The sequence below is a fragment of the Polyodon spathula genome, chromosome 20 (assembly GCF_017654505.1).
Source record: "Polyodon spathula isolate WHYD16114869_AA chromosome 20, ASM1765450v1, whole genome shotgun sequence".
NCBI classification, from domain to species: domain Eukaryota; kingdom Metazoa; phylum Chordata; class Actinopteri; order Acipenseriformes; family Polyodontidae; genus Polyodon; species Polyodon spathula.
Genome location: NC_054553.1, coordinates 4,157,741 through 4,172,373, shown reverse-complemented (window position 1 = coordinate 4,172,373; position 14,633 = coordinate 4,157,741). Strand labels below are relative to the sequence as shown.

General features: G+C 42.2%; 2 protein-coding genes across 6 annotated transcripts in view; both read left to right on the top strand.

The window, feature by feature from the left end:
• Positions 1-1,783: 1,783 nt before the first annotated feature.
• LOC121295191 (cell surface glycoprotein 1-like) lies at positions 1,784-3,965 on the top strand. The gene is made up of 2 exons (XM_041219606.1): positions 1,784-2,117; positions 2,749-3,965. The coding sequence occupies exons 1-2, from the start codon at positions 1,957-1,959 to the stop codon at positions 3,833-3,835; spliced, it is 1,248 nt and encodes a 415-aa protein (XP_041075540.1). The 5' UTR covers positions 1,784-1,956; the 3' UTR covers positions 3,836-3,965.
• Positions 3,966-5,260: 1,295 nt separating this feature from the next.
• LOC121295520 (phospholipid-transporting ATPase 11C-like) overlaps positions 5,261-14,633 on the top strand; it is a 32,149-nt gene continuing 22,776 nt past the window's right edge. For 4 of the 5 annotated variants that reach the window (XM_041220245.1, XM_041220242.1, XM_041220243.1 and 1 more), the window contains exon 1: positions 5,262-5,798. In XM_041220245.1, the coding sequence (XP_041076179.1) occupies positions 5,772-5,798 (27 nt within the window). In that variant the 5' untranslated portion in view covers positions 5,262-5,771. Of the gene's footprint in view, positions 5,799-14,633 lie in introns of all 5 variants that reach the window. The other variant, XM_041220241.1, reaches the window with a different exon arrangement.

The window sequence follows — 14,633 nt, the reverse complement described above, 5'->3', positions numbered from 1 at the left end:
CCAGTTATTGGCTTAATTAGATAAGGTTAACGGGTGTTCCAGATCTTTAACTATTGATGACATAGACACCTATGAAACACACACAAACTGTAAGAAGTAACATATATTACAAAGAAAGTGGGTTTCAATTCTGTCGTTGTATTTGGGTGCGGTGAATGTAGGACAGATTCCAAAATGAGACCTGTGTGAAAAAGTCAACGTTAGATCTCTCAATAGCTGGTACAGATGTGCATGCATCCAGATTTATTCTCTGCAGAGCCTGTGGAAACTACTGAAGACAGTATCACTTCCCAAATGACAGCGAACACAGAGACCTCAATGACAGGTAAACAAATGCATTTATACGAAATCAGATAAGGCATTGCTGAGTAAATAACACGGTCAAATGCTGCATCTTCCCTGCAGTATTTCAGTGGGGTGACAGCTTTATTTTCAGCAACCTCAGGGATGGAAATAAAACTCCTACTGCATTTCATCCATTCTAGGTTTTACTATGAGCTTGCTTAGCCAGAGTGTACAAGCAACAAGCTCAGGTGTGTTCTTTTAAACTCATAGTAAAACCAGGAATGGATCACGCTGCTATGCAACAAGAGGCTTATTTCCATCCCTGAACTTTAAAGTAGCTTCTCTTGAAGAATACACAATGCTATACAAGAATGTTAACACACTGCCATTTGTATATAGATCGATACATAGCTAGATACGGATGTGACTATAGATATGACACACTACAGAGAATTCAAAAACAGCAAACAGCTCTATATCCAAGGAGAATCAGGATCTAACAGGATACTCATCAATCACTAGAAATACTTAATGAAGAAGAAAAGTAACTAATAAAATGAATATATTACATTTAGTCATGTTAGGGGGAGGCCACATTATTAGGAAATATGTCTACAAAAAAGTCTCCAGTTGCAGCTGTGTGTATTAAAATAGTGTGCTCTTTAAAAAATGTGTAACGAGGTTCATTTAGTTTCTGCTGAGTTATTGCTTAAAACAAATCTTATTGTTATTTTATTGAACAGATAGATGTTTGTGATAAACACTTGTTTTTCTTTTGAATTCCAGCACAGATATCAGCTAACATCACTGGCTACCCGTGTAAGAGAGTGCCTGCATTTTTATTTCAATGATGCTGGATAATAGTAGCTAGGTTAATGAAGTACAGCTTATAAGACCTTCAGTTTCCCTTCTAATTCAGCTCAGTCTTAAAGAGAAAGAACTGTGCAGAGTTACACTCAAGTAATTAATTTCAAGGAGTAATGAGATTCACTCTATAGTACACTACACCTATAAAAAGCACCTATTTATTTCAAGCATTGTGTTTCTTTTTGTAGTGCTTAGAGCTCAGCAAAATATGGAAGAAATGGACATTGAAGGTAAGAGCAGCATACTGTATGTAACAAACCCTCCCTTCTCTCAAAGACCAGGGAGAAAAGCATGCTGGGATTGCTTCAGGTTTACAGCAGGCTGGGAAATAAGCTTTGAGTTGCTGTAGGTGACCTACCTGTCACCTCATTCACTGACAGAACCACGCAAGGCTAGATAACACTTTACATGAAGGGTCTCTAATTACTGTGCATTTGCACAGCAGTTACTTAGTAAATACATGTGCACGTCCACATAACTACAGTGTTATTATGCATAGTTACAACGTGTAAATCTTTTTGCACGATATATGTAAGTACACAACTGGTTAGGTTTAGGGGGGTTAGAGTTGTATCATGCAAAAAGATGTACGCATTCAGTACATTATAACTTTGCATAATAACATTGTAGTTATGTGTAAGTACACATGTACCAGTAAGTAACTACTATGTAATTACATGGTAATTAGAGACACTTCCTGTAACGTGTTACCCAGGGGTATGAGAGCTCGTTGTCTGATTTTGATGAATTACTCAGGAATGTGACAGTGTTCCTGTTCTGTGGGCTCCAGGTATCCCGGTGGGCATGGAGGAGGAGAAGGAGAATGTGAAGTTGACAGCTCTTGAGTGGCTGGTGGAGAATGTCTTCATTGTCTTGGGAGTGGTGCTTCTCGTTTTCCTCTTGGTTCTGGGTTTCCTCAGCTTCTCCATCTGCACCCTGAGAAACAAGAAGGATTCAGCCTCACGGTAAGGGAAAACACACAGGCGGCAGCACAGAACACAGCGGCTCGTATTCTCAATGCATTTACTCCAGTCTTTAATGAACTCCTGCACACCGGCTGCTCATTTTACAAGACAAGAACTGTTGTGGTGTTAGACTGAATCCTTGTTCGCCAAGGGCTTGGGCTGTTTTCTCGAACACGCGCATTTTCAGCACAGCGCCTATTAACTGATTTTGGATTTCAGAGTCAGCCTAGATTGTTAAAATCATGCATTTTTTTGTTCTCTGCCATGCTGCCACTTTTTTGGCCAAACTCTTCTGGACAGCCTTGCAGTCGTGAAAAAAAACCTTGAAATGCGGCACTCTGCTCACCTGTTGGCTTCTTATCCAGCACACACCTCCCTAGAATTCCAAATTACTAGTGGCGCTTTTTCGTATCACATATAAATATATACCAAAAAATACTGTAAGATATATGTATTTGTTTCTAGGCAGTGAATATTTATTTTATTTTATTTGGACATTACTAAAAGTGCTTAATAAATAAATAAAATATAAAATCCTTTCGCATTTGAAGCTTTTAAAACCCTACAATAAACCGTTGTAAATAAGACTTAACAACTATTGCTTTATTTTCTTCTCTGTATCCTTCAATAGCTTATCTGAAGTCCTAGTCATTAAAAATAAAGGTGATGACAGGGTGGCCAAAAAGTACATTATGGACCTCATTGTGAAGCAGCGAGGAGCCTCCACGGCACTGGCCCAGCTTAAGAAGCAGGATAGACCTCTAGCTCTCCCCAGACCCATTCCAGGGGGGCAGCTGACCTCAGACAGGGTCTCAGCCTCCTCCACTGTCTACAGCGAGCCCAACTCCCGGGCTTCCTCCAGGCAAGTGGCCTCTGATGGAGAGCAGCGATCGACTTCCAGGGTCTGGTTCACTGATACCGATCTTCCCTCAAACGTGTCTCCCGAGAGCTGGGTGACTGAAACCGACCTTCCCTCAGACATGCCTCCCAAGAGCGAGGCCACTGAAACTGACCTTCCATCAAACGTGCCTCCCAAGAGGAGGGCGACAGAAACCGACCTTCCCTCAGACATGCCTCCCAACAGCGAGGCCACTGAAACCGACCTTCCATCAAACGTGCCTCCCGGGAGCTGGGCCGCTGAAACCAACCTTCCCACAGACATGCCTCCTGAGAGCAAGGCGACTGAAACCGACTTTCCCTCAGGCATGCCTCCTGAGAACGAGGCGACTGAAACCAACCTTCCCCCAGACATACCTCCCAAGAGCGAGGCCACTGAAACCGAACTTCCATCAAACGTGCCTTCCGAGAGCAGGGTGACCGAAACCAACCTTCCCTCAGATGTGCCTCCTGAGAACGGGGTGGCTGAAACCGACCTTCCCTCAGACGTGCCTCCTGAGAACGGGGTGGCTGAAACCAACCTTCCCTCAGACGTGCCTCCTGAGAACAGGGTGGCTGAAACCAACCTTCCCTCAGACGTGCCTCCCGTGAGTGAGGTGACTGAAACCGACCTTCCCTCAGACGTGCCTCCTGAGAACGGGGTGGTTGAAGCCAACCTTCCCTCAAACGTGCCTCCCGCGAGTGAGGTGACTGAAACTGACCTTCCCTCAGACGTGCCTCCTGAGAACGGGGTGACTGAAACCAACCTTCCCTCAGACGTGCCTCTCGAGAGCGAGGCAACTGAAACCGACCTTCCCTTATACATGCCTCCCGAGAACTGAAACCAGGCAACTCTCAAGGGTCTCATCGAGGAACCGTCTCACCGAACCTGCTCTCCCCTCCCCCATCTGAGGCGGAGGCCCGCTAATGTGAAGAGACTGCCTTTATCAGAAGCTTCTACCCTCTGAATAACATCTGTCTGTAAATGATAGTAAACTTCAATGCCATATTGAAAGTATCTGTTTGCTATCGTGCCAGCAATAAAATATACAGAAATAATTGTCATGCCTGGGATTTTGTGACTGAGGTGATGAGTGCACAGGACTAAAAAGAAACATTATTATTATTATTATTATTATTATTATTATTATTAATATTATTATTATTATTATTATTATTATTATTATTATTATTATTATTATTATTATTATTATTAGTCATTTAGCAGATACTTTTATCCAAAACGATTATCCATCAACTGCTGCTGCAGAGTCACTTCCAATAGGTCCTGGTTTTACGTATAAAACGTAATATATATATTATATTAAAGAATATTATATTAATAACGTCATACGTTTTATCTGACATAAGGAAGTTGGATGCATATCTGATTAATATGAGGGGAATCGGATCACAATTTGTGTAAGCACCGTGTAATGACACAAGATGGCAGTGTAAGCGAAACAAAACGAAACGTTTAGATACACTGGACTGTATTTGCGGTACTTCAGTGTGTTTTCACGTGGGTGGTGATGGATCAAAGTCTAGTTATATTATGTAAGAATTTGATAAACATTCTTCTTTCATTGAATATAGTGTTTTCGTAGCTTGTTCTCGGTTTTTGAATGACCAATTTAACAATGATAAAATAAAGCATCCAGTTATATATTGTATATTTCTCAATCCATGTGTGTAAGCTAACGCTTTAATAACCCGCACCCCCGAGCTGTCCAACCTTTGAGACACCCATACCCATTGCAAATGGATCAGAGACACAAATAGACTTAACACCACGAGGCCTGAAGGGTTAAACAGAAAGGAAAAGTAGATTAACAAATAATTAACTATGTTGTGACATCATCACAAGAAATACATGGATGCAGTTACCATGGCGTAGACGTACCTCCATTGTTTGTTTTCAAACACACTTTCCCTTGACAAAGGTGTGTTAAACATACCGAAACGGTGGGAAGTATATCTAGTTTAAAAAATAAAATAAAAACTTAACTAGCTGGAGCTGGGTGTTTAAAATAGAGCATCCGTGTGCTTCATTTTGACTGTAACTTACGTCTTTTCTATTTTGGATACTTCAAAACAGACATACCGTGTGCTCAACCGAGCCATGCTTTGGACAGCATGGCAATTGCATTGCTGAATCGTCTTAAAAAAAAAAAAAGAACTACACTTCCCAGTGAGCCCCGCGAGTTGTACTTGCACCCGCCCAGGGGAGGAGCTCGCGAAAGTGGAAGTGTGTGTGCGACAGCGGACAGTGAGCTTGACAGGGACAGACGGGAGGAGGCGGCGGAGGCGGAGGACCATAGCAACGGCTACCGCTGGACTTCAGATTTTTTTTTTTTTTTGTTAACTTACTGTACTTTTGTATTCGTTTGGCTGGGATGGTGGCGCGTCAGAAGTGTAACACTGCTGGCGGCTGTGCGACGAGGCGATTCAGACAAAATGCTAAGACCTCAGCATTAAGATGCCGCGGTTCAGAGAGTAAGAGTCCCTTGGTAGATGAAGCTGTATAGGGTATGTCCGCAGCGCTGAGAATATATCACACGAATGATATATTAATAGTACGACTACAATAAGAATGACTGTATCGGTGATTGGAAGAAACACTGAAGCACTGTGACGATCGCCACAGTGCTGTGCTGTCGAACTGAAGAAGATAACGAGATCAAATATTTACAATTAATAACACCGAATACTGTACTGGACACAAAGGCAGTGCGGCAGATCAAAAGCATTCAATAAAACCCATCACAAAAGAACAAGATGTTTCGTCGCTGCTTCAGCCGCTGGGTATGTATTGTAGGACTGTGTGGTGTCTCTGCAGTATTTCTGTCATGTACGGTGCACAAAATTGTGATTGCATTGTAACACAGTGTTTATTAATAATATAATACCGTGGTGTATAAATACCGCAACACGTGTGAGAACTCGGGCCAGAAACAATCGGAAGACTTTAACGTAGTGTAGTGTTCGACCCGATGTATTATTATTATTATTATTATTATTATTATTATTATAATAATAATAATAATAATAATAATAATAATAATAATAATAATAATAATTAAATGCTTTACGATTTATGTAGAAGGATCACATCGCCTAGTGAGGTGTCGGTACCGGTGTAGTCATGTACGCACAGTCTTTGTTACATCAAATCAGACTATTATCTTCTGCAGAAATAAAAGTCTATCGTTAATGCAAAGACACTCTATATATTATATATATATTATATATATATATATATATATATATATATAGTTTTTTGTTTTATTTTATGTGCACAGAATATGCATCCCTGTCAGTATGCGAGGTTCATGATTCTCGTCAGTCGAGTCATAACACAGCACTACTAGTCTATACCGCAATCTTATTGCCGGTACTTCTGCTTGGCTTCACGGAATGCAGAGAAACAGACGCAGCATTTTTTCTGAGGAGTCTTTACAGATAGTATTTTTCATTTCCTTAGCAAACCACAATAATAGATATGCTACCCAGCGCTGGTGTTTATTTTACTGCACAATTCCACTCGGAGTGGTCTCTATCTATACACCGACCAGCACTTATTTACAGACAATTCAGTCCGTTCCTGCTACTCTAGCCACGTAGTACTGCACACAGAGTCAGAACAGCATACTTCGAACCGCTCCCGTGGCGTTAGGGGTGAGCTCATGCATGCACAATGTATAGGGTTTAGTTTTGTGTGCATGGGGTATGCATTTACCCAGAATGATCACGTCGTGTGCTTGTGTGGGGACTTTTGATGCTCACAAGGAATTAACTTGATAGTAACCACGTATTGCTGTGCTATGGGGTGGGTAGATTTGGGCACGCCAGTAATTTGTAAACTGTCCTAGGCACGCTGTCACAGATCACACTGGAGTTACTTGATCTCCTGTTAATGTTATTATACACTTACATGCTGTGGCAGCAGCTGAGAAGTGTGCCTGTTTCTCTTAAGGAACTCAAACAGTGGTTCTGGTAGATCCGTTTTATTTTCTGTTGTACAATAATTGTCTAATCCCCTTTCATGTTATTTTATTTCATTAACCGTGTGAGTCCTGACCAGTAAGAAACCAGGAGGCTACATGCCTGTTTCCTGTTCCTAAATATGGGAGGACCCCGTCACCCAGACTAATAGCCATTTTGGATCAGGACAGACATATTTGAATTACCATGTGACTGACTTTAACCAATAATTTTTTTTAATAAGTATAGTAGGTATTCTACCACAGGCAGATGCTGAAATGTGATTTTAAAAAATGCTCTGGGCAAGCTCTTGTATGAACTGGTTCCTAAAAACATGACAGTCTTTTAATACAATGGAAAAAGTGACAAGTGAAAATCTGGTTTGGATAGTGTTGTTATAAGGGATACATGGAAAAGGTATGGTTTTAAACACATAAGAAAAACATAGGAGTATTGTGTGTGTTGCTACCCATTGGACTTCAATTCTTCACTCGGATTACTATTTAGAATTTCTAGTCTGGAATGTTGGGTTTAATTCCTCTGCATTTTCACAGACTCACTTTGTTGTCCCTTATTCGATAGCTTGGTGAAAGCACTTGAAATATAGTCTGCATCATTAGACAGCATGCCTTCCCTTTCAGTTGTTAATGATTGCATTTGTGCTAGAACTGAACCAAAACAATTATGAAGCTCCTTGTGTGCTTTTCCCATATTGCTTTAACAGCACTGCTGTATTCAGTTCAGATTACTGAGTGTAATACAGCTGTAAATTATTATTTTCTTGTCTGGTCAGCTACTCTGAGACACTGCAATGCCTGTGGCATCGTGGATTCTATAAATCATAACTCATGTTGGGGAGCCAGTACAGCACATTATTGTCATTCAGAAGAGCTGTGAGCTGCCAGGGCTGTGAGCTAGGCAGTGCCAGTACAGGAGGAAAGGCATGAGTTACCACGGCAATAGTCAGTAACCACAGGGTTGCAGGCTCACACAGTTGTCTGCTGTATGTCCCATTGTGGACGTGCACATCGTGTCCTTGCAGAAGTCCGGGTTTGGTATTATGCAATGTAGGGTATCACGCTACCCCACGGCTCTATCTATAGATGTAAAAAAAAGAGGGATGGATTTTGTTGCCTATTTTGGTTACAGTCTTAATTGGAAAATAATATAATGAATAATCATTTTTACTACTGCTTGAGGCAACGGATAGGATAATAACATTTCAGTAAAATAAATAACCAGATAACTAGTTATTCTTGTCAGGTGGGCTGTTATGTGTTACTGTGCTACAGTAACATGGGCTTGTTCTACAGTAGTTTGCATTGCAGGCATTTCTGACAATATTGTAAACACCTGTCTGAGTTTGTATCGCAGCAATTTGAAACCAGAATTTTTGACGAGGAAGCAAAGTGTAATGTACCGTGCTGTACACTGCTTGTCATGTGACAATATGGATAGACCAGAATCCAATGCTTGCTGATCTAAGTGTTGGTAAACACGCTGAGAAACCCTTATGCTTTTCAGGCCTGCCTTTATCTCCAGGAGTGTTGCTCACTCCACAGCTGTTTTTGATGTTTTGATCCACATGTCCTTGGTCACTCATTGGATCGATTGTGTGGGATTCAGTGGTTTTCACAACAGCAAGCTCTACAGTATGCGGAAATGAATTCTGCATGTTCGTTGTGATTTATTTTTAGAACCCTAACCCTTCCTGAAGTGGTTTCTGTCTTTCTCTGGCTTGTTAAATCAAGCTCTGTTCATTCGGCAGCTCATTCATTTCAGAGCTGTGCGTGTGTGCGTGTGTGCGTGTGTGCGTGTGTGCGTGTGCGCGTGTGTGTGTGTGTGACCCTGCAGGTAAAAGGCTGTTTTACCATATTTCAACAGATACCAGTCTGCATGCAAAACAGTTGTTGTCAAGTCAATATGAATCATTCAGCTTGCATCTTTTACAGCACTCCTGTAGCAGAAACCTGGCTTCACTATATTCTGCTGGGAAGCAGTGGCTGAGCTCCTCAACAGGAGAGCTGTGGGACTCCCTTACTAACTTTCTAAAATGATTTTACTGCTCTCAGTCCCATCAGCGCAAGAGCTGAGGCAGCTGACCTGAATTTTGTCAAATCCTGCTGAAACAGGATAGACATGACTGATATCCCCTCTGTGATCAAGTGAGCGAGCTTGTGAGCCAGTGAGTGAGAGGAGGCAGGCCAGATGGAGTTAAGGGACAGCTGTCTGAGAGTGCTTGGGCTGGTTCTCCATGTTGGAAGCCTGCTACACCTGGGACGAATAACCTCTCTGTGTCTGAGCAGGAGAACAGCTATGAACATACAGTGGGATGAAAGCCCCAGCCCTGCAGAGCCCCTGAGACGACAGCCCTGCAGCCCCAGCGAGAGGTGCAGCTTGATTTATACCCAGGGTTTCATCAGGAAAGCAGGTTATTGATCAGAGCAGTTCTCAGTTTTGCTACCATTTGTCTTGTCCCAGAGTGGACTCCGGACAGAAGTGCTTACTTCAACAGATCAGCCCCATGCTGTCTGCAACCTCTGACATGTAACTCAATCTGATTAAGACATATGCTATATAGGTTAGCAGGGAAGGTCATAACAACATTCTCAGAAAAAAACAAAAAAACAAAAATCACCCGCAGAATTTTTTATTAAGTTATTTTATTAATGTACTTTATTGGTATTTTGACACGCACTATACACTGGGCTCCATACTCACTTTGTTCCAGTTGTATGGAGTTCAGGTAGGCTGCAGGAGAGAAGGCTTACCCTGTCCAAGTTCACTGAATCCTGGAAAGACGTGTTGAGAATGAATCCTCTAAATCCTTCCTGGCACTCCCATCTTGGAGCTTCGTTCAGAAACAAGCCCCAAGTTGGTCAACTGGTTTGTAACAAAGGTACCCTTTTTTTAAGCTGAAGTTTTATTGAATTGCAGATTCAGCACCCTGCCCCTTTTCAAATAGCTCTGTCTTTTTACTGTCAAGACATATGTAGTTTAAACAGTTTGTAAGTCAATTCAAGATTACATGACCACATTTGAATCTCATAACACTTTCTCTGCAACAGTTTCAAAGGCATCCTGAGATATCCAGGGAGCTTCAATTTGCCGTTTGAAACATGTGCGCAACTGTCCTTAAAAATGAGCTCCTCAAATGAGCTAAATCCTTACTTGGTTCTTTAAAGGAGCACAACACAGATCTTGTAGGTGTCAGTTGTTGCTGATATGACTAAAAATGAATACAGAAAAGCGTATCAGTCCCTTGCTTCCATAAGAACAAACATTCCTCAGGGTAGACATGTTTAACTTTTCTTTTTGTCCTTGGGAGTATCTAGAGACAAAACCAACACTGTTTAATTACCTCCACGTGAACCCATTGTGTGTGGTGTTAGTTAGTTTTGCATCGTGGAGTGTGTTTTGACTGGTGGCATTACCAAGCTAAACCAGTGTGACTGGTTTATTTCACTTCTGAGCGTCTCTCTGCGAAGGAGGGATGTTTTCATTGCTGGTCTGGAACTTGCCTGATAGCTGTGTGCTCACACAGGGCTGGCCTGCTTGTAGGACTGTCAGCGTCTCGGCTGACCTGAAAACCAGTTTAGCACTTTAGTGTGATATCTTCATTGATAGTTTTGTTCTTCCCTTGACTCAGAATTGGTGGGAGATGTATGCCTTGCTCCATGCTCCAGTGACTCAGTGCAAACCACATCCTGATGAATATGCAAATGTTCATGGAGGAAACACGAAAAAAGCTGTTTTTGTAGGTCAAACCATGAACCTTGTGTTAGTGTTGTACTGGCCCCAGCGGAGCCCTCCTACTGTCCACTTGCCGATATGAAAAATAACATTTCATGCAACAGGAATATAAACTAAGGTTTCAGATTGATGTCAGTCCTATTGTGAGCACAATACCACAATCAAATAGGCATAATCCTGACACATTCAGCATCCCATTGCAATTCGAGTGAGTTTTCTTTACCAAGGTTATATAATATATATATACACACACACACACACACACACTGTATTATCAGTCTTTTCCTTCACACACTGTCAGCAACGTGTTGCCTGGTGATAACCTATTGAAAGTATTGTTGTGTGTCAGTGTGCCAGCAGCTATTATAACCGTGTGAATGAGACCTGTCTGTCTGCAGGGTACACAAGGACTCTGAAATGAGATGCTGCTGTGTCTCACCGAGGCTTATCCTGGTAAAACATGTTTTAATGTTCATTAAAGCAATGCACTGTTGCCCTGTTTTTCAAGTTCACAGGACAGGTTTACAAAACTCTTGCTTTCCTGCAAAGTTTCTTATTCTAAAAAGAGGTCCAGGAAAAGTACAAAACAAACACAAACACGATAAAAATCCCTTCTCTTATCACAGGGTGTGTGTGCTCTCGTTGATCCCCCGGCCTTTTTGTGTTGTCCGGAGTTAAATCTGGGGTCACCACAAAGCAATTTGTTTTCAGAGCCATTTTAAAGCCACTTCTTATAACATCTGAGTCACTGCGTCCTTATGCTGTGTTCGTTCCATACTGTGTGTCAGGGTTCTCAATGTGAAGAGTGCCCTTCCTAATAGGGCAGTTTGAGTGAGGTGATTGAGCATATTGATTTGAATAGTAATTTCTCTGCCAGAACAAGCAGGTACATTAAGGCTGATACAGGTACATTGGCAACATTAATGAAGTGGTTTTGCATGTTAGTGAAGCCGCTCCTGGAGTATTGTTGAAACTGTGTTCCTAGGGTCCTCTCAATACACTGGCAATGGAAGATATCCATCAAGCTTGCAGGGGTGTGTTACAGGGTTATTTATATGTGCTGTTTTCTAGCACTGCTTGAAATAGTGCAGGGTTCCAAACCATGGGGAAGTGCTGATATTTTATGTTCATCACTTATTTCTCTCAGTTCTTCTAAATTTAGGGAAGTGTTTCAACTCGTTCTGCTTCTTACTGTGTGAATGCTGGATTGTTAGAAACTGGAAGGACATTTTACTTGGTTGTTTGCTGATTTTTATACCGAAAACCCAACACAAGCCAGTTATATACAGTAAGACCTCATGGATGAAAATAAGACTCCTATTGCAAAGCATTCCTGCTTTTACTGTGAGTGAGAGACATTTGAGCTTGTTACCTATACACTGTGGCTAATAAATCTTGTAGTAAAACCAGGAATGGGTAAAACTGCTAAGCAGTAGGAGTCTTATTTCCACCCCTGGAACTGGGTTCAACATTGTGCTTAAGTCCCTATTACAATAAATCTGAAGGTCTTATCCAATCCCTGAAATTACTGCCAGGCAGTTAGGCTGTAGACCATTTTGCAGGCAGTAAAAAGGCAAATACATTGAAGTGCCCTGCAAGACAAAGAGCTTGCCTCCTACAGTGTACGTGGTTCTTGAAGAGCAGACGTGGAGTAGAGAGTTCTAATGGTGGCGCCGATTATGGATACATAGGAGGGCACCAGTCTCCAGTGCTGTCAGTCCTTGTGCCTCAGACCCGCTTGTGCTTTATAATCATGCTGCCCTGCAGGGAAACTCACTTCTAAACACCTGGCCTGAAGACCGCCTGCAGTAAGATGCCATCTGCTTTAACAGATCATTTGATTTGGCAAATGAACCAGTCAAGGAGGAGCTGGCATTCATTTACATCTCCTGTAAAAAGAATGGGTTAAGAGGCAGTGGCCGGAGATTGTAAAAAGCACGCGCTGTGTTCAGAGTACAGAGAGCGCTGTGCTGCTGTAGGGAATACATGTAGGCACTAGTGAGCAGGGGGACTAGCTTTGGGCTGCTGTGGTGCAGTGAGATCTTCACCTCACTTCAGTCTTATTATAAACAAACAGAACACCAGCTGAGTTAACCTGTCAACGCCAAGTTAAACCGGCACCCTGTAATTAAAACACATCGTTTAGTTTGTGTGTGTGTGTGTGTGTGTGTGTGTGTGTGTGTGTGTGTGTGTTTGTGTGTTTGGTTCATTTTGGTGCTCATGAAAATTGGCAGCGCTAGAGTCTGAAGTCCTCTTAATTTACTAAGCATGTACAGTAGCACAAGCAGGCCAATGCAGGCTGCACGCCATTCTGCATGAAAGGATGTAGATGTGTCTCCCATTTGAGACTGGCTAGGGTGGTGGAGAATTTGCTGTGCTTTTTAAATGGAACCAGATTGACAGTGGGTGCAAGTAACAGGTTTGGTGTCGTGCTGGAACAGCTGGATCATCATGGGAACAGGGGCGTGAGAAGGAAGTGCCAGGACAGTGTGTGTGTGTTTTTTTGTTTTAAACATTTTTTTAACTGCATTCGGTAGGGTTTATCAGGATTGGCAGCTGTGTTTTCGTTCTGTGTGCTTTGTTTTTAAATAAGCTGCAGAAGCATCTAGTGTGCAGGATAGACTTAATCGCTTCAGATATGTTTCCGTGCAGAACTGTTTAGTGTGTCTGTTTCCATTTCTGATAAGACTACAGTAGCAGCGAGGTGGTCTTTGTGAATCATTGTATGAACGGCCTTCAAGTGTTCACGGTGCTCCCTGTGTCATCTCCCTGTCTCCCTGTCAGCAGAAACTCTGTCCCCTCAGCAGGTAAATGAATAACTTCGAGAGCAAACTGAGAATGTGTTGTTTGTTCATAATTGGCAGAATTTTCTCTTTATATTGGGTTCAGCAATCAAGCTCGCTGTTCAGTGCGATTTTGAAAAAAAACAAAAAAGTTCCCCAACCGAAAACCGAGTTGAATGCTGTTTGTAAAATGTTTAAATCAGGATTGATGGTAGCTCCTGCACTGAACTTCAGAGAGATAGTTCATCAGTACCAACTACCTTTGTGGCTAAAGCTGATTGACTAGAAAGGAGTGGCATATTGGTTATTGCTGAGGGACTAGGAGGCATTGTGACCAGTGGTTTCTCATCAACTATTTCAACATTGTACTTCCTTGGTAGTCTGTACATCACTTTCACAAATGGTTTATTGGATCATAAATCATGACAATATTATGGTTTTCAGTCCATGCAGATTCAAACAGTTATTGAGAGGAACCACTAGATGCATGCTGTTGAACTACACTCAATTATTCCGCTGTTGGATTGTTAACCATTGAGCTGGCCGGCCCTTGTATGCAAAGCCATTGTATGCATAAGTGCTTTAAGACAATGCCAGGTGTGAAACCCTCCATATACTAGTGGTCCTTATAATACAGCAGCCCCAAGGTGGCCCCTCTGTTATCACCAGTTAAACTGTACACTTGCTTTGTCTAGACTAAACCACCCTTCCAGCCCTTAAAACCGGAGCGTTTGTGACCTGCAGGCCTGCTAATGCAGCGGTATGATTACGAGCCCTGTTGTCCCCAGCAGTGTTGTACAGTAGTTAGGCATACTGATGTGGCCCTCCACATATTTTTTGTGAGGTCCGCGGCTATAAGCAGTACACATTGTCTCATATAGGGAACACTTGCAAGCAACTGGCAGTTCTCCACATGCCGTTGAAATATCTGATAAGGTGCTTGTAGCGAGGCGAGTGTCACTCAGTTTATCTGGGATTAGCCTCTCTGAGCGGTGGAGCCGAAAAGTTCCCTTTAATTCCCTGTGAAACAACGCCAGGCTGCTCCGTGGATTTGAAGTGACAGCCTCTGAGCTTGATGGTAGTGTCAGAAAGAAATTCCCTGACCAAACAAGAACTAGGT

What these genes read in the sequence shown, in the direction of transcription:
- LOC121295191 (XM_041219606.1), top strand. Translation starts at nt 1,957, where the DNA reads ATGGAGGAGGAGAAGGAGAATGTGAAGTTGACAGCTCTTGAGTGGCTG. An exon ending in AAGAAGGATTCAGCCTCACG is followed by an intron (nt 2,118 to 2,748) that starts GTAAGGGAAAAC and finishes ATCCTTCAATAG; the next exon opens with CTTATCTGAAGTCCTAGTCA.